The sequence below is a fragment of the Marmota monax genome, unplaced genomic scaffold (genome assembly GCF_021218885.2).
Source record: "Marmota monax isolate L192 unplaced genomic scaffold, Marmota_monax_Labrador192_F-V1.1 WCK01_AAM20220418_F8-fsc00046, whole genome shotgun sequence".
NCBI lineage: Eukaryota > Metazoa > Chordata > Mammalia > Rodentia > Sciuridae > Marmota > Marmota monax.
Window position 1 is genome coordinate 1,242,067 of NW_026692486.1, and position 16,809 is coordinate 1,258,875.

Sequence of the window (16,809 nt, forward strand, 5' to 3'; positions counted from 1 at the left end):
TTTGGAAAAGGACAGAGTTGGGAAGGAATGGAATACTGAAAGTGTGAATAGAGATGTATAGGAAGATCATAATGAAGTTGGAGATATTTAATCCTTAAATTCTGATGAATCTTTTTTGTCAGATCTCCCTACCCCTAGTGAAAGTAGCTTTCAATCTCATCTGAGGAGATTACCCAGCATTACCTAAGGAAACTATAATGACTGTCCTGAGGCAGTTTCCATGTAAGACAATGCTGAGTATACTTCCCGCTCCCCCACTCATCTTGGCTTCTTTTTCTAAAACCTATACAAATAGAAATCTAGGAAACATGGGTGGGGATGGGTATTAAGGGTATGGGATAATGATAAAAGGGAGATAAAGTGGGCTGGGGATGTGGCTCAAGCAGTAGTGTGCTTGCCTGGCATGTGCGCAGCACAGGGTTTGATCCTCAGCACCACATACAAATAAAGATGTTGTGTCCGCCAAAAACTAAACAATAAATATTAAAAAATTCTCTCTCTCTCTCTCTCTCTCTCTCTCTCTCTCTCTCTCTCTCTCTCTCTTTAAAAAAAAGGGAGATAAAGTTGAATCAAGGTGATTTTATTGATATGGGTTATAAGTAGAGTCTGTATTTAATATTGCAACTCTGTGAATTAAGAAGGGCTCTAACAGTTTGGTTGGTTGGCTGAAATATGGAGCATAAGTGGCCCATCATGAGTGAGTTGGAAATACTGGGTATAATTCAAGGCAGAAGAAAACCTTCAAAGCTAGGGAGGTTGGAATGTTAGAGTGTATTTGTCATATATGACCTATTTACCCCTTCCGGGAAAGTTGAAAAGACATGCATTTCACCATGTGTATAGGAAATAAATTTATGAGAGAAGTCCTGGCATCCTTGAAATGGTCTATTATCACTCTTTTCTATAGGCCCGACTTTATGGTGGGAACTGTGGTTTCTGAATCGGGAAACCTATAATAGGAATAATTGGATTTGTGGTAGCAAGGGCAAAACAGTGATACTCAATCACCAAAGTCAAAGTGGACATAGTTACTACCATAATAAGCAGAAGAGTCAAAACAATAATCAGAATAGTTTGACTTGGGAGCTTGTGAAGATGGCAGATTAAAGGAAGGGAGTACTTTCCAGTTGTTCTACAGCTTGAGATTCAAGCAGCACAGGAGTATTGCTTCTTAGCAAGGAGGGTACCTGAGGGAATTCACTTAAATTCAATACTAGATAGTAAAATAATCATAGAGACACAGAAATTCAGAAGCTTTGAACATACAACAGGAAATAATATATTAGAGACATAGCAGCTTTGCTGGTGGTAGCAGCATTAGCACTGCCAATTTACCACAGAGGGGAGGGAGAACACAGGCTGAAAGAGAAAAAGGTACTGTGAATAAATTTGGCATGAGAGAACCATAAAACGGAGAAGGAGGCTGATCTCAACTGACCCAGAGATATTGGAGCAAACTGATGATTGAAAGAACTAGAACCTCTTGGCAGTGAGCAGAGAGTTGAGACAAGAGACATTTGCAAGTGACTGGGTGGCAGCATTCAGTGATGGAAGCTCTGGAGTTCATAAAATTTATTGCCAACCTGTTCCAACAAATGCCTGGTGAGGTGTCCAGAGTGTACATGGCCCATTGCAACTGAAATAGGCATAAAGAGGGTTGTGCACAGGGGAATCCAGGCTGAGGATACCAAGGGAAGAGAGGCTTGTGTTACCATTGTTTCTAGCAGCTCATGCACCAGCTGGGGAGAGATCCTCTTGAGAAAGAATCCTGGTACACTTTCAAATATTTATGCAGTCATCTCTCAGTGTCCGTGGTACCTGGGTTCCAGGAACCCCCAAGTTTACCAAAATCTGCAGATTTTCAAGCTCTTATATAAAATGGTGTCATATTTGAATGTAATATGCATATCTCCCTGCATACTTTAAATCATCTCTAGATTATTTATAATTCCTAATATAATATAAATGCAATGTAAGTAGTTGTTACACTATATTAACGAACACGAAAAAAAAAAAAAAGATTGTCCATGCTAATACAAACCTATCTTTTCCCCATATATTTTCCATCTGTGGTTGGTTCCATCTATGGATATGGAGCCAATGGATATAGAGGGATAACTATTCAATTTATCCTCCTCCTACCCAATCCCCCAAAGGGATATATGGCCTTTCACTGGGATAATTGTGCACTGGGGAAAAGAAGCAGTCAAATTTTGTAAGGACTACTGACTGGTCCTGGCTTTGAGCTTTCTGTAATTTTAGGAGATCCAAAATGTTACTGTAGTCCCTAGTCAGAAAAGGGACTTATGAACGTCAGGTGATCAATTAAATTTTAGTTTAAGTCTATCTCACAGTGGGCCCAGTGAGTTCCCAAACTAATTCTGTGGTTATTTCTCCAGTACTGTAATGCCTAATTAAAATATGCTTAACAGCTGGAAAAATCCTTACATTGGTTCCCTGAATTGTGACTTGAGGGAAATTATCATTGCAAAGGCCAAGTAAAAGCCAACAGAACTGCCTGTATGAACAATATGCAGGTACCCCTAATGGTGGACAACTCTAGCACTATAATCCCTTTCTGGGACATCTCTTAAACACAATTATGAAAGAAAATCCTCTCAGAAGGAAGAATTTCAAGCAGTGCACCAGGTTGACCACTCTTCCTGGAAGGAAAAATGGCTAGATATGCAACTATATATTAATTCGTGGACTGTAGGCAGTGGTTTGGCTACATAGTCAGGAACTTGGAATATGATCAAACAATTGATGACAAGGAAATTTGGGGAGGAAAGATGTGAATAGACTTCTGAGGATAGACAAAAAACGATATTTGTGTCCTGTTGAATGCCAACAAAGAGTGACCTCAGCAGAGGAAGATTTTAATAATCAAGTGGATAGGAGATGACTTGTTACGTGGATACAAGTGATATGGTTTGCATATGTTGTGTCCCCCCAAAGCTTATGTGTGAGAGAATACAAAAACTTTCAGAAGTAAAAAGATTAAAGAACTATAACCTAATGAGTGGATTAATCCTCTTGAATATATTAACTGAGTAGGAACTATAGGTAGATAGGATATGATTGGGGGAAGTAAGTCACTGGGGGCTTGCCTTTGGGGTTGATATTATGTCCCTGGTGAACAGAGCTCCCTCTCTTTCTTTCCTGGCTATCAAGTACTGAAATGTTTTCCTCCACTACCCTTCCAGCATTCTGTTCTGTCTTACCTCAGGCCCATAGCTATGGAGCTGGCCAACCATATACTGAATCTCTGAAATGATGAGCCAAAATAAACTTTCCTCCTCCAAGTTGTTCCTGTCAGGTATGTTGGTCACAGCAATAAAAAGCTGACTAAAACCTTCAACTAGCTTCTTTTCCCAGACATCTTTGTCATTATCACCCAAAGGGCTCATGAACAAAGTAGCAATGATAGGAGGACTGGAAGTTATACATGGACTCAGCAACATGGATTTTTACTTACCAAGATCAATTCAGCTACGGCCACTATTGAGTGCTCTATCTGCCAGCAGCAGAGATCAACATGATATCCCCATTAAGGAACCATTCCCTGAGATGATCAACTAGCTCCAGGTTAATTACATTGGATAACTTCCATCATGTTCTTACTGAAATATATAATCTTGAGATGGATTTACCTTTTCTACATGTGATCCTTCTGCCAAAATTATCATCTGTGGACTTATGGAATGCCTTATCTACCATCACAATATTTCACACAGCATTGCTTCTTTTTTATTAATTATTTTATTTATATATGACAGTGGACTGCATTATAATTCTTATACATATAGAGCATAATTTTTCATATCTCTGGTTGTATACAAAGTATATTCACACCAATTCATGTCTTCATATATGTACTTTGGATAATAATGTTCATCACATTCCACCATCATTTCTAATCCCCTCCCTTCCCCTCCCACCCCTCTGCCCTATCTATAGTTCATCTATTCCTCTGATGGGCCCCCTCCCTACCCCACTATGAATCAGCCTCCTTCTATCAGAGGAAACATTTGGAATTTGGTTTTTTGGGATTGGCTAACTTCACTTAGCATTATCTTCTCTGACTCCATCCATTTACCTGCAATTGTCATGATCTTATTCTCTTAAACCCCCATTTCTCACCATGCACAAAACTCAACTTAAAATGGATCAAGGACCTAGGAATAAAACCAGAGACCCTGTGTACAATAGAAGAAAAAGTGGGATTAGGCCCCAGCTTCTTTAATAAGACTCCTTTGGCACAAGAATCAAAATAAAGAATCAATAAATGGGATGGATTCAAACTAAAAAGTTTCTTCTCAGCAAAAGAAACAATCTGTGAGGTGAATAGAGAGCCTACAGAATGGGAGCAAATCTTTACACCTCACACATTTAGATTAGATAGAGCACTAATCTCTAGGGTATATAAAAAAACTCAAAAAGCTAAGCACCAAAAAACAAATAACCCAATCAATAAATGGGCCAAGGACCTGAACAGACACTTCTTAAGAGATGATATACAATCAATCAACAAATATATTAAAAAAATGTTCATCATTGCTAGCAATTAAGAGAAATGCAAATCAAAATACTCTAAGATTTCATCTCACTCCAGTCAGAATGGCAGCTATTATGAAGCCAAACAACAGTAAGTGTTGACAAGGATGTGGGGGAAAAGGTACACTCATACACTGCTGGTGGGACTGCAAATTGGTGCAGCCAATATGGGAAGCAGTATGCAGATTTCTTTCAAAAATTGGGAATGAAACCACCATTTGACCCTGCTGTCCTTCTCCTCAGTCTATACCCAAAGAAGGACTTAAAAACAGAATACTACAGGGACACAGCCACATCAATGTTTATAGCAGCACAATTCACAATAGCTAAACTATGGAACCAACCTAGATGCACTTCAGTAGATAAATGGATTAAAAAATGTGGTGTATATAAACAATGGAATATTACAGCATTACTTCTGATCAACTCCCTTTACAATAAATGCAGTGTTGCAAATAGCTTTGGAATTGACTGTTTTTACCATGTTCTCCACCATCCAAAGTAAACACCTTCACAAAATCATGGTATGGCCTTTTGAAGAACTCAGTTATAGCACCAGGTAGGAGGCAGTACCTTGTTATACTGGAGTAAGGTTCTCCAGAAGACTGTATATGTTCTAAGTCAGCTTTCAATATATGATGCTATTTCTCCCATAGCCCAGATTCATGAGTCTAAGAATAAAAGAGTGGTAATGGAAAAGACATTGCTCATTATTATCCCTAGTAACCACCAAGCAACATTTTTGCTTCTTGTGCTTGAAAACTTGTACTCTGTTGGCATAAACATCTTAATTACAAAGGGAACAATGCTTCCTCCAGGGGACACAATTACTTTGACTTGAAAGTTAAGGCTCCTCCCCAGCTACTTTGAGTTCCTTATGTCTCTAAATCAAAGAAGGGAATCACTATGCTGACAGGAGTGATTGATCTTGATTACCAAAGGGAAACAGCACTACTCCACAATGTGGGCATGAGGAGTCTGTCTGGAATACCAGAGATTCCTTAGGGTGTCTGTTTGTAAATTATCACATCTGTGATTAAGGTTGATGGAAAACTATAACAATTGGATATAGGAAGAACCATGGTTGACCAAGATCCTTCAGTAATGGAGATTTGAACCATGTTAGCAGGCAAAGAACCATGAGTAGCTAAGGTACTTCCTGAAGACAAAGGGATTTTAAAATAAGTACTAGAAGCAGCTATGACTATGTTACCAGTTACAGTAATGAAGAGTACAATTATGATTTCCCCTCCTTTTTTATTATGAATATTTGTGCATAAAGACATATATTACGTGAACATCTTTATTTTTTGCTATCAGGTGACCCAAATGTATTGACTTAATACCATAGGATTTAAATATTGCTAATTTTACATCATAGGTTTTTTTTTTTAAATATATTTTTTTTTGTTTTATTGGTGCTAGACTCAGGGCTTTGTGCATGCTAAGAATGCACTCTACTATAGAGCTACATCTGTAGTATCCATCATAGTTTTTAAAGTATAAGACATCAAAGAGAAGAATGAACTCTCTGGAGGATTTTTACCTCCTCTTCTGGGGAAGTAGTTAATGTATTCATGGTTGTTCTCAAGATAGTTGTATCATATTAGGTAAAATTATGACCTTATTGTTGTCTTTACTTGGAGATGAAATATGGTATAAGGAGATATATATAGGTACCAAGTTGACAAGGAGTGGACTTGTGGATGGTTAGTTTCATATATCAACTTGATGGGGTCACAAGTTGTGACATTTGGTCCAACATTTTTCTGTGTGTGTCTGTGCGGATATTTCTGGAGGAGATGAACATTTGAATTGTAAGCTGAATAAAGCAGATAGCCCTCCCAAATGTGGCTAGGTCCCAGCTAATAAATTAAAAGCCTGAATAGAACAAAAATATTGACTCTCTCAAGAGTCCTGAGAAACTTCTGACTGCCTTCAGTCTGGAAGATGAGTTCTTGTCTGCCACCAGCCTCAAACTGAAATATCTACTTTTTCTGGATCTAAAATTTGCTTGCATTCAGACTAGAACTATAATTGGCTCTTCTGGATTATCAGCTTGCCAATCACAGTTCTTAGAACTTGTCCGTCTCCATGATTATAAGTCAATTCCTATCTAAGCATGGTGTACATACCTGTAATCCCAGCTCCTTAGGAGTCTGAGGCAGGAGGATCACAAAGTCTCAGCAACAATGTGAAACCCCTGTGGTACTCTGTAGTATCTAAGAATAAAACCTTTAATGATAGGTCTGAATGTCTTTTTCTATTATAAATAATTTAGTAAACATATAACATTGCTACTCACTTTTAAGGAGCTTAAAGTTAATTATTATTTTTATAATTTACTATCTTCAGTTCCTAGCACAATGTTTGTAATAGAAAACATTGTGAATAATTATTTGTTAAATTGAACTAATGTGAAATACAGTTTACAAAGTTATTCTAGTAGATAGGTTAGACACATAATTTTTAAGAATATTGTTATCTACCATGGTCCCTAGCTTTTAAATAGTTTATTCCAATAATCAAGGACTGCCCCCTTGCTCTTTTATATCAACTTGTTCTAAAGAACTCACTCCAGTAGACCAGCATTGATTTCTTCTAGGAGCAGTGACCTAATTACCTCCACTAAGCCCTACCTCTTAAATGTTCCTTCACCTTCCAGCATTGCCAAACTGAGGAACAAGCTTTTAACAGCTCCTAAGAGGATGCACTCAATATCCAAACTATTAGCAAGTTGTATACAAAAACTTTTCTTTCCTTTCTTGCTGCCAGTCTTCCATGGTTGTACCATTTTGCCAACCAAATCCCTCCCTCCCTCCCTCTCCCCCCCCTCTCTCCCCCCCACACTTCTCTCTCTTGTTTGTGGTGTTGGGGCTAGAACCCAGAGCTTTGTGCATTCTAGGGAAGAGCTCTACCAGCTGAGCTACATCCCCAGCCTCCAGCCAAGTATTTTCTTTTTAGACTATTTTAGTATTCTGTTTTCCATTGATCATCTATTTCTTTTCTCATTGGTAAATATGTCCTAAAACATAATCAATTATGCATACCTCTGCTTATTTTAGCAAAAGTAAAAACTTTGGTGGCTTTGCTTTTGATTTTATCCCTAGCACCACAAAACAAAAAACAAACAAACAAAAATCACATTTAGGGAATTTTGAATACCTCAAGGCAATCCATTGATTTCAATTACAGGAAGGGAAGCTACTTTCAAAATGGAGTTTTTAAAAGTTGAAGGAAATATTATGATTTTATCATGTGTGGGGGTTATCTCCCTACTAAGTGATTCCCTCAGTTAATAGTTTTGTTTCTGGCAAACATCTTTTTAATATCTTCAAATATATTTCTTATGATTTTAATTTTAGATTTTTTCTCTTTTCCATAAAGTACCATACATATATATGAGGAAAAATAATAAAGATATTACTTCATTGGATATAAAATTTCAAAACACTTTAAAATGGATTGATCATGTTAGCCTCCACATTATTGGTTTTGTTCTTACATCTCTGTCAAGCTATTTGGAAAAATAAATTAAATTTTTATGTTTAAATAGTTACAATTGAATTTTCTAATTCACTTTAAAAAGCACTAATATTCATTGTCTTTTATGTATTATAGGCATTTACACTGTTTGCTACACATTTCCTGGAACTATGCCATATAGATGTTTTGTATCCTAATGTAGAAAACATGCATTTTGAAGTTCAGCATGTAAAGAATGCCTCAAGAAATAAAGAAGCAATTTTGTATACATACAAACTTTCTAAAGGACTCACAGAAGAAAAAAATTATGGTATTGCATATATAAATTATAGATTAAAACACATTCTCTTCAGACAAACTGTTTTCTCCCCTTTTCTTGGCTATCAATCTAAGCAAACTTTCTTTGTTTAGTTTTTTTTGTGTGTGTGTGTGTGTGTGTGAATGTTTATATGCCTAAGACTATATGTCAAAATCACATTATGTATCTGTTATACTGGTTCATATAAGTTCATATAAGCTGAAAATTAATATATACCATATATATGACATTTATACATTATAAGCTTATATATATAATACGCACACACGTATATAACTTTTTAATTTATATAAACTTACATGAACCAGTAACTGTTGTTTGACCAGGACACAAGAAAAGACCACTGACTCCAATTAAAATCAAATTAAAGCAAGCTTATTATTTCGACTGGCTGGGTTGCCTCTCCCTCCCAAAACGGCGGGAACAAGACAGCACCCCAGCTTTCCTGCAGCCCAGCTTTATAGCCCAGAAAGTTACACAAAAGGGGGTTACAGATAACAGAACTCTGACAAGCATCACACTAATGGTAGTTTACATTTTTTTGCTGGCCCCAACATCAGAATTTATGAGGACCATTAGAGCCTCAGAGAGGGTCGTTGTCTGGCCAGGGAAGGCCAATATTTATGAGGTGTCACTAAGTTTCAGAGAGGGCTGCTATCTGGTCAGAGAGCCAGGCATGGGTGAGTTCAAGGCACGGGCAGGCATTCCAAGCAGGTTCAGAATTTGCAGTAATTTATAGTAAAGCCAAAATTATCTTTTCATGGCTTTGTGGTGAGATGCCCAATTTTAAGAAAAGATCAGGTTGGGTCTATCACTGTGTAGAAATATGTTACATGAAAGCCCTAGAAGTATGAATTTCTACTCTTACAAAAATGTAATTTAGTTTATAATTGCAAGTTAAATATTAAGTTGAAAATTGTACATTTCCTACACACTCTATTAGGAGTAAATTCCTTCTGTTTTCTTCAATTTCAGAGTATTACTAATTAAATGAGAATTATTACCAAATCATATGACATTCCTAAACTTTATTAGATACTTTCTACATAAGTAATTATATGACATATAAAATCATCACAGATTCAGAGAATTTTCAGTTGATCCATACATATAAGGTTCCAAAAACCATTTTAGCTATGGATGTGACTGACCCTGTGAGGAAAAGTAAAGCATCCTTGTTTTACTTTTCAAAATGGTAAATCAACTGGATAACTTATTTGTATCACATGTCTAGTCTTTATAAGCCTCAATTTCATTACCTATGAAATAGGGATAATTTTTTTATATAGAGAGAGTCATAAAGATTCAATGTTATCAAAAGTCAACTGCCTAGCATAGTACTTGGCAATGAGTAACTTCTCAATAAATATTGTCATTGCTTCCATTGCTTCTAAAGTACAATAAAAAATTGGCACACAGTAGAGTGCCTGCATGGCATTGATACAATACAATTAAGCTTTTAAAATACAAGAATAATAGTTTATACTTTGAATTTGCGTAGAGTGGTCACCTACTATTTTATCTTCTGAGAAATTCCAATCTCATAGTTTTGCTAGAGGAACATTCAGCTGTAAGGTTGTCTCTGTGACTCAACATTCTCATCATTTGAAAAAACAAATATCCTTCCACCTTCTATTAAACCAACTACTTTTTGTTTGTTTGTTTGTTTTGGTACCAGGTATTGAACCCAGATTGCTTAATTACTGAACCATAGCTCAGACCATTTTTTATTCTATATTTTTAGACAGGGTCTCACTAAGTTGTTGAGTCTGGCTTTGAACTTTTAATACTCCTGCCTCAGCCTCCTGAGCTGCTGGAATTGCAGCCAGTACTATGCTATATGCTAGGCAGCTGACTTTTGATAGTTTATTGAATTTTTATGAGTCTCTCTATATGAAAAATTATCCCCATTTCATAGGCAATGAATTTGAGGCTTATAAAGATTAGACATATGAAACAAATAAGTTATCTGATTGATTTACCATTTCAAAAAGTAAAACAAGGATGCTTTACTTTTCCTCAGAGGTCAGTCACATAGTTGCTGGAATACAGGCATGAGCCACTGTGGCCAGCAATTGACTGTTTTTGTAATTGTAATATTAATGTTATTATTTCCTAGTTACCTCTTTTCTTTCCTGTCTCATAAGTATATTGAGAGTTAATTGATATTTGCCTTATTTGTCTGGGACAAGCAATTAAATCTAATAATTGGGAAGTTGTCATCCAAAACTTTGGAAAACTTAATTTTGAGAATTGAGCAGTTCAGAAATCCTTGTACAAGGGAAATTTAAATCTTTGGAAAAAATATTAACATCAGTTAAAACAAACAAAAATATCATAAATAACTATTTTGAAGCCAGTTTGTTTATTTATAATTTTATTTATTTATTTATTGTTTTTTTTAGTTTCTTATTTATTTATTTATTTTTATTGGTTTTATTTATAATTTTAGGTTTAAAAGCAGCAGAGGTATCATCACTTCCACAATCAATTGTCATGGATGCCAAAGAAATCACAACTCAAATTGCAAGACAAATTTTGGTAAAAACCACTTTAACAATAAGAATTAATTGTTTTTCAAATTAAAAAAAATGGTTTTAGTGTACTTTCTTATTTTGGCTTTGACCTAAATATCTTGTAATAGTAATAGTTAAAATAATTAAATATTTAAAATATAAAGCTTAATTCTTAAGAAAATTATTTTTATTTCTCAACCCATTTTTGATTTGGCCTGTTATGGCTTTTCCCACCACATCAGCTACTAAAAGAGAAAAATTCAGCAGTTCAGTTTCTATATTAATTATTGCCAAATGAATTTATAATGAGAAAATAAGTATTTAAAAGGGACATTAAAAATAAAAATCACCATGCATGACATTTGTATTTTTATGGTTTTATGTAGCATTGAAAAGAAGAAATGAAGTAGTTACGTCTTTCTAATAAAATGATAAATAATAAATGTATTAGTTTTACTATCATTTTTATAGGTTTATAGAGGTTAAGTGATTAGTTACAAAGTAGTATATCCAACACTAAAAGCACATCTGTTGACTCAGAAAATCGGAAATATTTTTCATTTTTCAAATTAGGTTGCTTTGTAGTGTTTTAAAAAATTCAATGTGAAAAAAAAAAAAGAAAATTCAATGTGTTAAGTAAGTTGAGCTAGGTAGTGGGAATTTTCTTCAATAATAGTTTTCTTTCACTTTTTCTTAACCTGCCTTCCACTTTTTATTGCATTCTTTCCTTCTCTGATTTTTTAGACTGTCTCTATGACTTCACTTGCCTAATTACCACTTACATCTCTTCATCAGTAATTTTATCAGTGTTATCATTCTGAAGTACCTCTCATTCCATAATTTTTCAGATTTAATCTTGCCAAATTCCTGTTATAGGCCACTTCTTCACTGGTCGTCTAGGCTTTAACTTTCCTAGTAATGTTTGAAAAATATTCTAGATAGTCTAATTTTATCCACTATAAAATTCTTACATTCTAACTTTAAGTTGAATATTTTACTGAATAATTTTTTCTTCTCCTTTTATTGATCTCTGTAACTCCTTTTCTGTAACTGTTTCAAAACATTTCCACCCTTTGTGAGCCGTTGTTGCACAATTTCTGCAAAATTCTGTTCTTGGAATATTTTTCACCCATCTCATATTTCTTCTTTTCAAAAAAAAATATTGCTTTTCAGACTTTTTAAAATTAACTTTTCTGGGGTGAGGTTGTGGCTCAGTAGTACAGCGCTTTCCTAGAATGTGTGAGACACTGGGTTCGATTCTCAGCTCTGCATATAAATAAATTAATAAAATAAAGGTTCATTAACATTTAAAAAAAATTTTAAAATTAACTTTTCTGTTTTATTTCCTTCTGAGTATTGTTTGTTTCATTTTTCTCTTTTGCTCATTCTTTTCTGCACTGATTTCCCTTTTTCTATGAATATGATTATGTTTTTTTTTTCTTCCACCAAGAAATCCTCACACCAATTTCTTAAATTATTTTCCCATTTCTCTTTTTTACTGAAAACTCAAGAGTATCTATACTTTCTTCTTCTGCTATCCACTTGTAATCTTAATCTTTTTTTTTCTTTTTTTATTGGTTGTTCAAAACATTACAATGCTCTTGACATATCATACATTTGATTCAAGTGGGTTATGAACTCCCATTTTTACCACGTATACAGCTTGCAGATTCACATTGGTTACACATCCACGTTTATACATACTGCCATACTAGTGTCTGTTGTATTTTGCTGCCTTTCCTATCCCCTTCCTTTCCCCCTCCCTCCCCTCCCCTCCCCTCCCATCTTCTCTCTCTACCCCATCTACTGTAATTCATTTCTCTCTCTTGTTTTTTTTCCCTTTCCCCTCAGTATTTTGAAACTTTTTTCTTAAATCCCAGTTAATCAAAACATCTTGTGTTTTTTTTTCTAAAATCACTTCTTATCTTCCATGATATCTCTATGGCACTTATCACTTCCCTTTCCTTAATTCTGTCTGTGCAGTTTTTCTCTTATGGACATTTTTATCCTCTTATTTCTTTGATTATTACTTATTTCCTTTCTTCACCAACACTTTATCTTTTTATACTTACTAAATATAAATGTTTATAATATTTTTCCCACCCCCACACTTTTTAAAAAATTTGCAGTCTTGGTGATCTCATCCTTTTTCACAGATTCTGTATCACTACTGCCCATCTCCAAATCTATATACATTTCCCCTTGACATCTTAGTCTACTTTTTAGGACAAAAATTGAATTGAGAATTACTTTTTCTGAAAACATCTCCCATATCTTTTCTTTCAAGCCTCCCAATGACCCATAAGAATCATCTATGTACCCCTCCTCTTAATTACATCTCATTAGGTCTGTGTAATTAAATTGTCTCTCTTTTCAATACCTCCTGCACACTTCTACCAGATTATCTTCTAATGCTTAGCTCTTACCAGATTGTTTGCCTACTCAGAAACATTCAGTTATTTTTTAACAATATAAAAGTTGAACTCCTTAGCCTAGTGTTAAAAGTCTTCTATATTATTTCTCAAAACATAGTTTTAAGAAATTAGAATCACCTGAAATGTTTGGTACATCTTAGATTTTTAAGGATCTCAGGAATTTGTGGCTCAGGAATTTGCTTTTTTTTTTTTCAACCAGTTATCAGATGATTCTGAAGTTTGTTGATTTTTGTGTTAAGATCTTCTTTGTTATCTACACAAGCTTTACATTACTTCACTCAGTTTTGCATAATCCACATTTGTCACATTGAATTACTTGTCATTTCATCACTTTGACTTGATTGTGTAGCATGCTCTCCAATGTGCTTTGGCTGTTTCTTCTATGAAGAACACTCTCCCGTCTAGGTGCTTCTACTCATCAGGATTCATTCCAAATACTCCATTTAATTTAAGCTTCTCTTCATGTGATCTAGAAGTGAACTTCCCTTTCTCAGAACCTTTTATATTGCCCTTGTGGAACTTTTCATAATTGCCATAATAAATTGCTTAAAATAAGCCTTTTTACCACTAGACCACAAGCTCCTTGAGTTCTGATATTATATCAGGTTCACATTTTGTATTCTCCCTAGACACATATACACAAGCTTTGGGGTCTGGAACATAGATGGTAATAGATATCTAAAATTTGTTATTTGAATAATAGAGTAATGGTAATCAACTTATGTATTAAGTAGAAACATGGGTGAATATATGATAACCTTATTCTACCTCATGGAATCTTTTTTTTTTTTTTAATTTTTTATTGTGGGTTGTTCAAAACATTACAAATTTCTTGACATATCATATTCCACACTTTGATTCAAGTGGGTTATGAACTCCCACCTTCACCCCATACACAGATTGCAGAATCACATCAGTTACACATCCATCTTTTCCTATAATAAAAGTAGGAAAATATTTAGAATTCCTTGCTGTATTGAGAAAGAATTGACAGGATTGTATTTCTGGGAGACTAACCAAGACTTTTCATACATAGTTGAGATTGAAAATGTTGATTCCTCTATCTAGGTCAGGCAAAGGTATGGATTAAGAATTTTTCAGCTGTATTTCCAATCATGAAGTACTATTCAAAAATGGAATATATAAAAGTCTTCCAAATTCTCATTTTAAATTTCTTGGGTATCCTCAAGTATAGTTTGTTAGGAATTAAGGCATAATTTTAAATAGCTATTTATGTTGTGTATTTTTAAAATGTACTATTCCCCTCCATGAATATTTTCTCTTAGACTCCAACAATTTCTACATATGAGTTCTGTTAGGGACAAGGAATTTTCTGATGACCCATTATGTCCACCAGTTTATCTACTGAGGAATTAAAATAGGAGACAGCATAGTGGTATATTTGGATAACATTAAAATTATGATTACTGTATAGCAATGAGTAGTGCTATTTGCCCATACCATTTTAGTGAAAAAGTATTTGTAGAACCTTTTTCTGTTGAATTTTCTATTACTGTTCTTGGTATTTTTATTGAAGAATTTAATTTATTTAACAAATTTTTTTCATTGAAAAGCGATTTCTGAGGATTTAAGGTTCTGTCATAAAGTAGTAAATGTTCATAAGAAATTTCATTCTTCCAAATAGTATTTTTATTCTTCCAAATAGAATTTAAAAAATTTCTTCTAGTGTATTATTTTTACTAGTTGGATGGAACTGATTCTTATCTTTGAGTTCCTCCATATTTCTATAGATGTAGAACAGTGTCAAACTATGATTTAAATAAAATTGTATTCATTTTAAATTTATATCTGTGGATATTTAATAACAGCAGCACCAAAGGAGTACCCCGGAGATGGAAAGACAGAGAGCTGTGTATCATCTAGCCACAAGACTTGTTCAAACGGCTCGAAATTCTCAATTGGATCCAGACAGTTTGCGGATGTATTTAAATAATCTCAAGAAGAAATATGAAGAAGATTTATGCAAGGCTGAGCAAGTTCCAGGAAAAACTGAAGAATAATACAAGTCATATTTTATACTAATGAAATAATATATCTTTATATCAGGAACCTTGAATTAATTTATCTCCTAAGAGCAAAAGAAAATATTTACTAAATATTATATTTTAATTAAAAACCATATTATATTAACCTCAGAATTTTCATCTAAATATTCTAAAATGAACAAAAAATTGCTATTTTAATTTAACAAATGAGAACTATTTAAAGGAATGATCTTTATGTTAGAAAAAAGTATAAGGCATAACTTTTCTCTCATTTATGAAAATCACATTGCTAAGTTTATTTGCATTTATAAATTATAATTTAAAATATTACATATATCTTAACTTTAAAAAAAATCCTTTCTTTTTAGATCTGGAAACTTGTTTGAGTTTTTTTTTAACATTCTATTCTGAAGTAATATACCTTATAACTCAACAATTGCTGAATTGATACCCTTAGGTTCCAATTATAAATGATTCTGATGTTAGAATGCTACTGAGAATTTTAACGTTCTCTTTTGGACATTCTAGATGTAGAAATAAGCATTTTGTAATGTTAAATCCTTTTAATTTTCTAGACATCCAGTAGTTCAATTTTTTCTTACTTTCTTCTTTTTTCTAATTTTTGTCTTGATCATCTTTATTAGGTAAATAAAAGGCAGTAAAAAGGAAATACAGTATTTTTTATTTACCCCATTTGTTGTTTTACAAAGGAGCTATTTTTCAGAGGCATGTGGTTCATACAACCATTTCTGAGTTTACCCAAAGGTTATTCTTATTTTATAAATGGGCAGAAGAAAACAGAAGACTACCAGTTATTAATTAATTAGAAAGAGTCTTCTCGGGCATCTTATTTCCATATTCAGTAGGTGACTTATTCACATAATCACAGTATAAAGGCCTAACATAAGGAAGTTAGTCTTTTCTTGGGCAACTGTTATTCTTTTCTGTTGCTATGACTAAATACCTGAGAAAATAAAATAAAGGAGGAAAGGTTTATTTTGGCTTATGATTTCAGAGATTTTAGTCAATGGTTAGCTGGTCTATGGGAGACAAAACATCATGGTGAAAGCTGCTAACCACATAGTGGCCAGAAGCAAAAAGTGAGTGAGGAAGGAGCCTAGAACATATTATACTGTTTAAGGACATGCTGTCAGAAACCAATTTCCTCCAACTGCTTTCTACCTTCTAAAGTTTTCACCACCTCCAGTAATGCCATCAAATTATGAACCCATCAATGGATTAATTCATTGATGGAGTTAAGAGTGCTTGTGATCCAATCATTTCCCAAGAGTCTCAACTCTAAATATTGCTGCATTGAGGTCCTTGTTGAAACACATTTGGGGAAAATTCAAATTATAACAGCAACTAAGTATATGGAAGTCAGAGTATACATTTGAACTATTTATTCAATAACTGTAGTATCAATAGTAATTTAGCAAAAAAATTATTCACAGACTGATTTAGGCCATATTTTGTTGACATATGCATGT

At 34.1% G+C, this 16,809-nt stretch overlaps 1 protein-coding gene across 1 annotated transcript in view; it reads left to right on the forward strand.

Moving 5' to 3' along the window:
• Msh4 (mutS homolog 4) overlaps positions 1 to 15,334 on the forward strand; it is a 92,816-nt gene extending 77,482 nt beyond the window's left edge. Inside the window, exons 18-20 of the mRNA XM_046443164.1 lie at positions 8,179 to 8,353; positions 10,815 to 10,903; positions 15,143 to 15,334. Coding sequence (XP_046299120.1) covers positions 8,179 to 8,353; positions 10,815 to 10,903; positions 15,143 to 15,334 — 456 coding nt within the window. The remainder of the gene's footprint in view (positions 1 to 8,178; positions 8,354 to 10,814; positions 10,904 to 15,142) is intronic.
• The last annotated feature ends 1,475 nt before the right edge of the window (positions 15,335 to 16,809 follow it).